Consider the following 12,469-nt stretch of genomic DNA (forward strand, 5'->3'; position numbering starts at 1 on the left):
CAAAAGTTTATGGTTGCTGGGCTATTTCATTCTAAATATGCAGTTAATAAATGACTGCAATTTAAAGATGGCATCATCAGTGCAACTGCAGTTAAACAGCAGTGTGTTAAAGACATGTTTGTTAGTATTGGATTTACTCTTTGAATATGTGGGTACGTTGCAGATGTGGGAAGAAGCTATATCGTTATGCAAAGAACTTGCAGAGCAGTATGAAAAGGAAGTTTTCGACTACGAGCTTCTAAGTCAGAATCTGGTAAGATTACATACAAATCTTCAAATTATTTTCATCACAGAATTTGGCAGTTTAGAGCTATCAAAAATATAGATTTTTATTTAATTTTTATTTAATTGATTTTTACTTAATTGATTTTTATTTAATTTGTCGAAGAGTTCCTTTGTTGTATTACAGAATTCCAGTGCTAGAAATTCATAAATAACTATTTCATAAAGTTATATGGGCATTTACTTACTACAGTATTTTGAAACTATAGATGAGATAAGCATGTTCTTATTTTGTGCAACAAAATGTGATGTATAAATCAATGGCTATAGTACTACTGCAGAAAGTAGTAAGGAAAAAAACCCAAAAACCTGTAGTAATTATAGTGGCTGGTTTTGTCCTTAGGTTCAACAAGCAAAGTTCTATGAAAACATCATGAAAATTCTGAGGCCTAAACCAGATTATTTTGCAGTTGGATATTATGGCCAAGGATTTCCTACATTTCTAAGGGTAAACCTATTTACATTTTTTAACTTTTTTCAATCTGTTTTCATGTGCTTATAAAATTGTACTGTATATCAATGCAAAGAAGTCACTGGGAATATCTGACTGGAATTTAATTCTGCTGGGATGCAGGATTGTTGTTTAACATCTATTGCCATCCCTCCAACATCTGCTTTTGCCATCAAGGGCTAATGTAATAAAATAGGAGGCATTACTTTTGTAGCACCCATTGTTTATCACAGATGTACTTTTTGCATCATACCAGTGCTCTCTGTGACCCAACATTATGTCTTTAGCAGTAAGAAATAATAGAAAGCTAGAGTGAGAGAGAGTAAAATATATACAGTGTGTGTATAGTGCTGTTGATCTGGTATACATTCCCTATTTAGCTGATAAAGGGTTTCCTGTATTGGAGGTTTTACTGTTGTGTATTAGAACACGATGAATTACTCTACAATGAATGTTTCCAATCTTTTTTCTGAATGGCTGTCCCCCAAAACATACCATCATTAAAACACTGTGTTGGATATTTACTGCTGTCTTTTTCTTATCACCTGGTAATTTCTGTGCACTAGTTCTTGCAGAATCTGAGAATCTGAGAGTGATTGAACACTTGTTCTTTCATCATTTTCTTCATGCCACTCATGATGGATTATTCTTTAAAGATTTGGTTCATTTAAATATTGTTTCCACAGGAAACCTTCCTTATTTTTGTACATTGTAGTTCCCTTGCTGAACTAAATTTTCTAGTTCTTGGGACAAAAGAACAAGAGTATACGTAGTATTTGAAGGTGGATTCACTGTGATTTTGATACTGATGTTTCTTGCTTGTTTTCCTGTTTCACTCAGTTCTTGAATTTCAGATCTCTAATATTCAGTGAGCTGAAATGTTCATCCCAACCATCTTCTACTACATTGCTTTGTTTTGTTTTTCCTGAATAGTAGCATCTACTTATATATCATAGAACAGTTTCTCAAGTTCATATTGTGTCCACTGAATAGACCTTGAGTTGTTGAACCTACTTCTTCTCTTTTGTTTTTCTCCATTTTTTATTACCATGTGAGAAAATCAAGAACTCGGGGGGCCTGTTTTGTTGTTTGAATTTTTTTTCAAGAAGTTTACCAAACTTAAGAAGTCAAGCACAATTTAATTTTACTTCAAAAAACATTTTTAAAACATAATAAATTATTGCTTTAACTCCAGTAGTGACTGTCTTCAAAAAGGAGAATTAACTCAAATATTTGATATTTTTCTCCAGGAAAAAAAAAAATCATACTGAATACAATGACTATAGTAGCTTTCTTAGTGCTCAAGGAAATTAAAGAAATAGAAGACTCCTCTTTTGTGGCCTTGAAGGCCAAAGTTCCTTGAAAGAATTGGAAAACACAGTGAAAAAATGCTAACATGGCAACTTTTTCTTCTGCTTTTATATAACTATCCTGTTAAATGAAGTAAAATGAACCACAAAGAAGCACACATGGGGATAAACTCTATTGTAAATTAGGGCATTCTGTTACATCAAGAAGAAGGAGCAAGCACAGTAGAACTATATACTATTATTAGAAAGCTGTGAAATTGTGAAATTTGGACCCAGATCATGTTTGAAAGAAAATCCCTTTATATGAGAGACAAGAAAAGAAATTTCAGTGCGTTACTTACCCATCCATTCCGATTTTATTACACTCTACCAGGAGCATCCTCAGTGACGATGCCTTCGTCTTTACCTTCATTCTAATGCTCAAAAGTATCGCTCTGGAGAGTCAGCAAAGTGCTTCATGACCTGGACAAAGTCAGGTGTTCTTTATAGTTATTAGTATTCAGGTATCAGCAACGCTCATTTGAAAATTTGGTGACCTTATGGTATCTTAAACACACACACCTGCCATTTCTGCCTCAGCATCATACTGCTCAAGGAATCTGGTATTTATTCCTTGCAGAACAAAGTGTTTATCTATCGCGGGAAGGAATACGAGAGGAGAGAGGATTTTCAGGCTCAGCTGATGAGTCAGTTTCCCAGTGCAGAGAAGATGAACACCACCTCAGCACCTGGAGAGGATGTGAAAAACTCTCCTGGTCAATGTATCCTTGAACACCGTGGAGGTCACAGAATGAAAGTGGTTTGGGGAAACCTGTTCTAGCAAGAGTTGAACTGTGTGGAACAAACATTTCCCAAATCTTATGGGGCAGTTCAGTTTCCAATTTTATTATATCTTGAATGTTTCTAATGGACTGTTCCTAACATGTTTGCTCCTGTTTCTTAAGCAATTCTAAGATGTTTGTCATTTTCACCATTTGTTCAGGTTCATGCATGGTTTAACTTTACTGGCTCTGAGTGGCAAAATCAGTGAGGAACATGTGAATTTGCTGAGGCTAAAGCAGCAACTTGTCTATTACTTCTCATTCCTAATTTTTGTGACTTGATATTAATTTCTTCCTTGAACATTGTTTTCTCTGGAACTGCACTTCTGTATTTCTTTACAACATGAATATGGCTTATTTTCTTAGAAATTTTCCTAGGAAAATTGACACATCCACAATTTGTAGAATGCCCTAAATTATTACATCTTTTTCTTCATATTCTGGCTCAAATTACTACTGGCTGAGCAGATACGAGATCACTCCATTGTATCAGAACTTTGTTCAGTTGTTGTTGTTCCTTAATTAATTTTCAAGGAAATTTTATAATGCTCTGTGTGCTCTCTTGAGTTAATTTTCATGCAACTGTAGGAATGCTGCTTTCTTTTCACACTCAAGGGGCTGAATTATGAAGAATTACAAGCTTGTCCAAAATTGACATTATGTTTGAGAGTCACGATTTCATAAATTTTGTTGTGTCTTAAAACATTTTATTTTGGGGGGATCATGTGTTTTCAGTCCTTTCTGTAACTAGAATTTTCTGAAGCCTGTGATAAATTTATTTACAAGTCACGACAGACTAAATCATAACACTTCACTAGAAAAAGAAAATATCAGGTGGATGGGCTGCTCAGTGAGATTTCTAAAAGAGAATGCTAAACATCATGACATTACTCATGCTTAAAGGTGAATAGTAAAATGGTTTACGTCAGATGTTGTTGATGTTATTTATGTAAGTTGCCTTTAAGATTTTAATTAATGAGTCAGTGTGATAAATTACATTAATAATTTTTAAGTTCAGCAGATAATAAAAATGCCCAGTTCAAAATTAATGTATTTTTGCTAGTTGGTAATCTAGTAGGGTTTGTTTTTTGGTTTTTTTATGCCAAGAAAGCTCCATAAATGAAACCCCAAACCCTGCAGATTTTTCATCAGGATATGTCTTTCTTCTTTCACAGCAGCATAAACTATTTCATGCTCATTGTTAATAATATGACCTTGACGTTCACAATTTCAGACATACAGTGTTTTACAGTGCAACCAGTCTTGGAGGAGCAACCCAGATTCAAAAATAAAGCAGTACCTGATCAAATTATAAAGTAAGTGAATTTCTGTAATAATTGAGTGGAATTCAGTCCGTACTCCTAAGGTTACAACAATTATTTTGTGAATTCAGCCATTTGCCAAGATTTGGAGCTTCTATTGTGTTTACTGACTGATGCATGTCTTAGGCAGTTCATGAAAGAACATCTGTTGCTAAAGGAATGGCATGTGGTTACGAGGCACAAGAGAATCCATGCTTTGGTTCATGTTCTGGAGTTTTCAACACAGCTTCAAATACAAGTGGTGAAGACAGGACAGTTAGAAGTAGCTGACAGTAGGAGTATTTTTGAGTTGAAGGCTCTTACACATAAAATCTTGGTATGATTTACTTGCAAATAGTACACAGTGCTTTTTGACAACATGGTTTTAGTTATACAACCAGAATTGTGTAAAGAAATAAGGGAATTGAATTGTCCAAAGTATTTTGAGAAATGATTGCCTAACTGCTCCAAATTCTTAATTCAATGCTGAACATGTTCAACATTCTTCATCCTTCTAATTGAGTGTTTTGACTACATTTGGCTGGTGATGGTTCCTTCCAACAGGTCGTGCCAAAACTGCATACAGTACCTACTGGAGTACTGGCTGTGAGATTTTGGCTTGAAATCTCTTCAAGCTGATGAAATTTTGCAGTCTCAGAAAAAAAGTAGAACAGATGAGACTTCCTAGTCAGATGATGGAAGGCACATAAGGGTTCTTATGTTTGCAAACACGATTAATAAAAGCTGTTGCTTATCATAAGCACCTCAGTGGAAAATCTCAAGATAACGTTTGGTAGCTTGTAACCTAAAGACAGCAAGAAGTACATAGGCTGTGTGATTTAAGGCAGCTCGTATTTTCTACCTCTTCTTGTCAGTACCTTGTGAAAGCACAAGCACTGAAATCAGTTGAAACATGCCTCTTAAGCTAAAAGTTTTCCAGCAAATCTATGGCACCTGCATTTTTTTTTTTTTTTTATCCAACAGAAGCTTTGCAATGCCTCCACACTTAGACAACTAAGAATTAAATCATTTATAAATGTTTTCACAACATGCAGCTTCAGCCCTCCTAAAAGAGACTGAAGATAGAAGGGCTTATTTTTTTATCAGCTGACATGAATTAATTCCTGACTGTTCCACAGTTGGATTCAAACCAGCTTTCACCTCTGTCTGCAGCCTGATCTGCACAATCTCTCCTGAAATTGCATTTGGTTTAGAGTAGAAAGATTCACCTAAAAACACATGCCCAGATAAATCAGGCACAAACAGAAGCTTTGTAGTATAAAATAAATGATATAAAAAATAAAATAAATTCTGTGGTCCCAATTTAAACTGGAACTCATTTAAAAATCATAATCTCACAAAACTTGCTATGTTTGACTTGACTTCACTGTAGTGCCAGCTACATTTTGAACTTATAATGGATATATTTAGGGAAGTGCTCCACAAGAAGTACAATGGTCTGTCATATGGAAGATTTTGTAATTGCTTGTCTCAGCTGCAGAATTCTGCCAAGCTGTTAATTTAATCTGGCCTTAGAGGAAATATTTATTTTTATAAGTGCACTTAATTAGGCATTTAATTGTTAGTTACGTAAGTTGATGACAATGCATTTATTCTATCAAAAAGCTTTAAAATATCTGCCCTTTCAGATGGGATGGCATAAAGTGATCTAGCTGGGTACAGCAATATTCTCCTCTTTCATTAAGTTATAGAAGATAATCTTGTTTGTTTGAATATCTCAGCTGGTCGGATCTCTATTGGTCTGTTTCCTCAGCCTTCCAAAACACGACTTTCTGAGACGTTTTGCTCTGCAAAATTACCTTTTGTTTTATATTGCATGAAATTGATCATAATTGATCATAATAGAAACCAGAGAGAGATTATTTTCAAGCAGAACACTTAGCCTAAACTTAGCAAGTGCTGAAGAGTGACTGGTTATGTGTTGGTGGGAATGCATGCGCACAGTGATTGAAATGATACATTAACTAAATCAGATAGACCAGGGCATAGATTTCTTTATATTAATGTCTGCTTCTAAAGGTGCTTATGTACATTTTCTTATCTGTCACAATAAATTATTAGTTGTGGCCTCAGATATTTAGCTTATTGGATGACCGTTGTTCTGTATTGTGAGTAGAACTTTTATATTCAGTGGATTAAAATGATTTGTTATGGTACATGGATGAAAAATCACATGTATTTCACTCAAAGTAAATATATTCTTTTTGTTCAGTCAATTGCTTTTTAAAAAGTGTACTCCTTTTAGAAGAAAAGCAGAGAGTATGTCACAGTAACAGAACAGGAAAGTAAAAATCTTTTTTAAGCTCCATTCCAGAGGTTCTAACATTAATCTGGAAGTTACAGAAGTTGTAGAATTTTCTTGCCTCAGAAGTGCACCCAGTCCCATGCTGAAGCAGCCTGTTTGCAAAATACTCAATCATCATTTATAGATAAAGTAGCTGTCTCCTGAATTTTCAGTTGTGGAGTTTTTTTCTTTCCATTAAATTTCCTTTTAATTAAAACTAATTCAAGCTGTAATAATTAACTGCGATAACAAGAGAAATAAATATGTGAACTCTGTATTTTACAAAATTCTTTTTTAAATCTTTCAGCTTTTATAAGTCCAACAATGTCCATCGTTTTCACTATTCAAGACCTGTTAGAAAAGGATCTGTTGACCCTGAAAATGAATTTGCTGTAAGTAAGCAAATGACAGAGTGATGCAGTTCTGGTAAATATGACTGACAGAATTCTGATCCTTTCTTAGTCTGAGACAACACATTGCTTGCAAAAATATACAAAAAAATTCTGTTCTTTGCATGCTGATGATCAGTAGTGTCAATTGTTTCACATAAGGAGCTTCTTATCTACTGTTAAATAATTCAAATGCTGATCTACCCTGACATCCCAGTTATGTGCTCTATTATCAGCATTAATGCTGTGCACTGGGCTCCTTTCCAAGCTGGAAAGTTTTGAAACTATTTATACACGTTCCTTTGAATTGCTTTACAAATAACTAAGTGGTTAATGTCTTCATTCTTGATAACAATAGACAGTATCCATGCTCACTTCATATAAATGGAAATTAGTGTGGTTGGAGTGCATTTTTTTGCATTCATTGTTACATTTCTCACTAGTGGCAGGTTATTTAAGCTGATATTGCTAAAATAAGGAGTGGTAGAGCAAATGCAGTAGAGGCATCTTAAAATGCCAACAGCTAGTCGTCTTCAGAAGGAATGGGGGGGAAGTAAGGATGCTGGCTATTACTGCTTTTAATTGCAAAAACATATTTTGAAAGTAGAGGTCATTTAGTCACAGTCATTTGATGTGTAATGGCAAAGTAAGGAATAGATACTAGAAGACCAAAGGATATTTTTCTTTTTCCTGTGCTTTGTGCAGGCCTAATGTTTGAAGAAGACCTAATTTGAAATCTGAAAATAATTTGTTTAAATAGCTATGATGGATTCATTTTGCAGTGTCTTTTCATGCAAAGATAAATATGCATGTTTTGCATCTACAATCTGACATTTCAGAAGACAGAAAAGATTAAAGTTTAAATCCTGAAGTATCATTTTCTCCCTTATATATTTTTTTAATAGTCTATGTGGATTGAGAGAACATCATTCATTACAGCATACAAACTTCCTGGAATTTTACGATGGTTTGAAGTTGTCTCCATGTCACAGGTGTGTATTAACATGCTAGGAAACTGTATCATGTTTATAAGTATGAATGATCGTGTACAGAATAGCTTGTGAATTTGTCACAAAGGCAGACTTGTCACTTACTTTTACATGTACAAGCTGGTAGAGTTTATTTTTTTTACAACTGTGGTAGTTACATATTGATCAATATAACTTTCATCTGATTGATAGTTTTAGGACCAAGTCCTAAAAGATTTGAAAAGATCTATAGTTCTAGTGAATTCTAAGAAAGTTGTTCACATACACACGGTTTTATAAAACTAAAAAGACCATTTTATCTCTGTATCAAGCTTAAGAGTTGTTAGTGGAGGTTAGGTATTTTCTTTGTTACAGCCATACTGTCATTTCACTTTATTGAATTAATTTGAATTGAACTAATATGAATGATTAAATACATTCATTTATTGAATTTATTCACTCTTCATCCAAGTTTATCATAAAACTTTTAGAAGAGAAATCCACTTGGCTCTCATAACCTCTTGGTTTAAATTAGGCATTGAATGAATAAAGAGACAGGTATTTTATTTGCATTCTACAATGTATTTAATGCATCAGAACAGCAGACAGGTACACACCCAAGGATGGTCTGCAGATCCTTGCACTTGGTTCAGTTGGTGCATTTTGGGGTTGCCTCTTCACAGCATCTGACAGACACAAGAGAGGATGTGCTTCTGTGTGCACAAAGACCATTCACACCTCATTCTGAATTATGATTATGGTGGTGTCTAACCAAACTCTATTGCTGGATTTCTGTGCCATGTAAGAAAGTATTTAGGAGTTGTCATTGTACATATGTAGCTAAGATGTCTTTAATGCAAATTCTAGCCTAGATGATGGAAATAAAGATAACTGGCTCTTTGTTCTATTTCTATGCATTGAAATACACTATCTGCAACTTAAATGGCATAATCAATAGCAAATGATTTGATTTAACTGTCCAAATGAGATAGTACCAAATAGTTGTCTTTGAATTGTATTTCCTTTGTGTAACAGATTACTGAAATACAAGTAACATGCAAGTCACAGAAACGACAAAAAATGAATTCCTACAAATGAGAGATTTTCAGCTGAAAATACTTTAATTTTCATAAGTAACATAGCTAACATATCTAAATGTGCAGTTCCATTAATTTACCTGGATAAAGTTAGAAATAATCTATGTCAAGATTTACTATATATCTTTCATCTTTTTTATTTCTTTATAGACTACAATTAGTCCTTTAGAGAATGCTATTGAGACTATGTCCATGACAAATGAAAGAATTCTGATGATGATTAACCAATACCAGAGCGATGAAAACCTTCCTATTAACCCACTTTCGATGCTTCTGAACGGCATTGTTGATCCAGCTGTTATGGGTGGCTTTGCTAAATATGAGAAGGTAGGAGAGATTATTTTTGGTTGTACTACATCCTGGTCCTACTTGATGGTGATACAGTGAAGGCTCAGCTGGGAATACGAAGGCCACAACTCCATCAGTTAAAAGATCCTTGTACGCTGGTCACCTCTGATCAGGAGTCATTCAAAGCAGAAAGTAGCATAGGTCCAAAATAGATACTGGGAGAGTAACAAGCTCAATATTAATAGCAATTAAAAGAATAATATATATTTCATGTATGTGTGTTCATTTTTCCAAATGTAATGAAAATGGCTTTCACACATCAAAAGGTTTGCTCTGGAATAAGCAAATCAACTTTATGCAACAGTAGGGCTGTAGGCTTTAGATGTGTTGCATTGTTATCAGTGTTTTTCAGCAATTGCAATCTTTCTGCAGAGCAGTATTTGTTAAAAATTGGAACACAAGTATATTTTTTTCTGCTATACGTGGAAAATTGGACATCTTGAGGAACTAAACTGTAACAAGTTTGTCCCTGAGGCCACTTTGTTGAGGGAAAAAAAAAAAAAAAAGAAAGGAAGGCAGGAATGTTTAATAATTTATAGATTCATTTTTTGATTGAATTCTAAATTATTAAAGTTTACAATGAAATTGAATGTAAAACTACTCCATAGCTGTAGAGATTTATTATTTCTGCCTGCCATTTCCTGATGAAAAGTGTATGCCGAGCTGAGTAGGCTCAGCAGGCTAGATGGACTGCAGGCATGCTGAATGGTTGCTGTATATATTTACATGAACACACACATAAAATACTGTCAGTAAGCATGATTTACTCTGATGGACTATGACTTATGCTCTGTTAGTTCTAATGTATCACTCCTTCAAATAGTTGGCCGTTACAAATAACTATTCTTCCTTCATACTTGGAGCGTGAGGGGGTGGGAGACACGTAGTTTCTTTGCTCAGAGAAGGATAGTCTGTATGCAGTACCTAGCTCTGCTTATGTATGACAGCATTTTCTTTATAACATTAACTAATGTTAGTGTGAGATACCTGAATAAATTTCTGAGTTTAATCATGTAAACTGTGGCGCTCCAGATTTGTGCATTTTTAAGTTTCAGTGCAAGTTTACAAAGCAAACAAGAATTTCTTTTTCACAGTAAGTGTCTCAAGCTGAGAAGTGTTGTATGAAGAATGAATTCAGTTCTCAAGTGATATAGCAATTATAGCAGCACCTGGCTAAGAAGCATGCATATGTCTTTTTATTTATTGACAAATATTATGGTAACCTGTAAGAGTCATTGAACCAATCACTGATCTCTTTATTTGTTGAAATGATAGACTGAATTATTTTTTGTTTATCTCAGGCTTTCTTTACAGAAGAATATATCAGAGACCATCCAGATGATCAAGAAAAGCTGAATAGACTTAAAGATCTAATTGCTTGGCAGGTAACATCTTTCTATCAGCAGTTAAATAAGGCTTCCTCAGCTGCTTTTTTTTTCTTTTCTTTTCTTTCTATGACTTTCTAGCAGGACAGTGTAGCATCATTTAGAGGACCGTGTTAATTTTACTGTTTTTGTACCCATGCAAAACTTTTACTTGAATTTTTTTTTCTTCACTCTTCACTCCCCACTGTGAGGAGGAAATAGAAGAATAAGATTCTGGTTAGAAACTCCAGACCTTTTGTTTCAGAATATGTTTAGTTCTAAAAGCACCACCTATTTATTATCTTATTTAAATACAAATGATTTCTTGTTAAGAAGAGAAAAGGATTTAAACCCTTTCAGTTTTAATGTGCCCAACAGGATGCATGAATTCTGTTACAAATCCTCTGAGATCACCGATAATACAGCATGACAGTAATTCTTCAGCATGTGATGTAGCATGAGATTGCTGCAATGTTCTTGGGGATCTAAGCTGCCCAGTCCTTCAGCTTTTGTTTTTTTTTTAAATCTGAAAAATGGAAGAAATGGCTTAATTCCAAAAATTACATCTTATTTCCTCAGGATTATTATTATTATAGCATTCTTTATAAGTTCAATGAAATGCTACCAGTATCAGGGAAATTACCCATACAAGCTTTCTATGGCCTGGGGGAAGTAGTGGGCCAGAAAAGAATTTAAGTACTTTGTAGGAAAATAGCATCTGGAATGGCTTATCAAAATCTATATATAATAGGCTGCATTCATGGTTAAAAGGTTCAGGACTTCAAACTCAGGTTGCGTATTTAATGAAGACTTCATGAAGTGACTGGAAAACAATCATTTGCAAGCTTAAATTGTCTTGAGAAATAACTCTTTCCTGGAGGCAGCTGTGTTTTCTGTGTTTTCTTTGTTATTGTTTGTTCATGGATTGGTTGGTTGGTTTTACACGAGAATCTTAAGAAATTCTAATGAAATGCTAGTTGCTCATAGGACTTATTTTCATACTCAGTGACCATTCCAGATTGTTGCTACATGTCTGTTTTATGGCAAATATGGAATACTGCTAGTGAATATTTTTAAATTTTATCTCCAGGGGAAAGCAAAACATTCTGCCTATGCTAGAAGCACTGATGTTGTTTCTTGTTTTATTTTTAAGCCTAACTAACCTGCAGAGCTCTTTTGTCCTTGCAGATGAGAATGTAATTACATGAGGTAGTAGCAGGAAAAAAACCTCTATTTCTGGTAGAATTAAGGGAAAAAAACTCTTCTCATGAGCATTTCCTATGATAACAGAGAAAACATGACCCCATAAATTCTCAGTTCAGTTTGCATTATCTCATCCAAACAGAAGTTATTGTCAGCAATATATGGCATAATGAATGACTATGAGGGGAGACTTTAACTTTTGCACAACATGTTTTGTTAAGAAAACTCTGAGGTCTTCTGAAACCTAGATGATTTAAATGAGAAAGAACTGTTTGCTGTGTAAATTAATATACATAGCAATTGCTGTATCAAACTAAAATAGAGTGATCTCCTTTCAAGAAACATGTAATGAAATAATGTGAGCAGATCTGGAATGTTACCATCAGAAGTGTATGGCCTAACGTATTTCATTTCTATGTTCCATATCTCTTTCTTTGTACTACCAGACTCATTTAAAAAAAAAATCCTTCTTGCTGGCTTAATCTGATGCCATCCTTTTAAAAAGTTGGACTAGAAACAGCAAGAATTAACCTTTTGTTCCTCTTGCAGCAGTGAAATAAATTTTTCAAATAGTTTTAAAGGAAAAGGGTCTCTTACTATTCCCGTAAAGTTTTTGATGCTTCTTCCCAT

General features: G+C 34.3%; 1 protein-coding gene across 1 annotated transcript in view; it reads left to right on the forward strand.

The window, feature by feature from the left end:
- Nucleotides 1-12,469, forward strand: part of DOCK2 (dedicator of cytokinesis 2) — a 153,837-nt gene that overhangs the window by 131,650 nt on the left and 9,718 nt on the right. Inside the window, exons 39-46 of the mRNA XM_052684869.1 lie at nucleotides 164-253; nucleotides 626-730; nucleotides 2,663-2,804; nucleotides 4,099-4,180; nucleotides 6,778-6,862; nucleotides 7,765-7,851; nucleotides 9,075-9,251; nucleotides 10,574-10,657. Coding sequence (XP_052540829.1) covers nucleotides 164-253; nucleotides 626-730; nucleotides 2,663-2,804; nucleotides 4,099-4,180; nucleotides 6,778-6,862; nucleotides 7,765-7,851; nucleotides 9,075-9,251; nucleotides 10,574-10,657 — 852 coding nt within the window. The remainder of the gene's footprint in view (nucleotides 1-163; nucleotides 254-625; nucleotides 731-2,662; nucleotides 2,805-4,098; nucleotides 4,181-6,777; nucleotides 6,863-7,764; nucleotides 7,852-9,074; nucleotides 9,252-10,573; nucleotides 10,658-12,469) is intronic.

The sequence above is a fragment of the Tympanuchus pallidicinctus genome, unplaced genomic scaffold (assembly GCF_026119805.1).
Source record: "Tympanuchus pallidicinctus isolate F22 unplaced genomic scaffold, pur_lepc_1.0 scaffold21, whole genome shotgun sequence".
In the NCBI taxonomy this organism is placed as follows: Eukaryota; Metazoa; Chordata; class Aves; order Galliformes; family Phasianidae; genus Tympanuchus; species Tympanuchus pallidicinctus.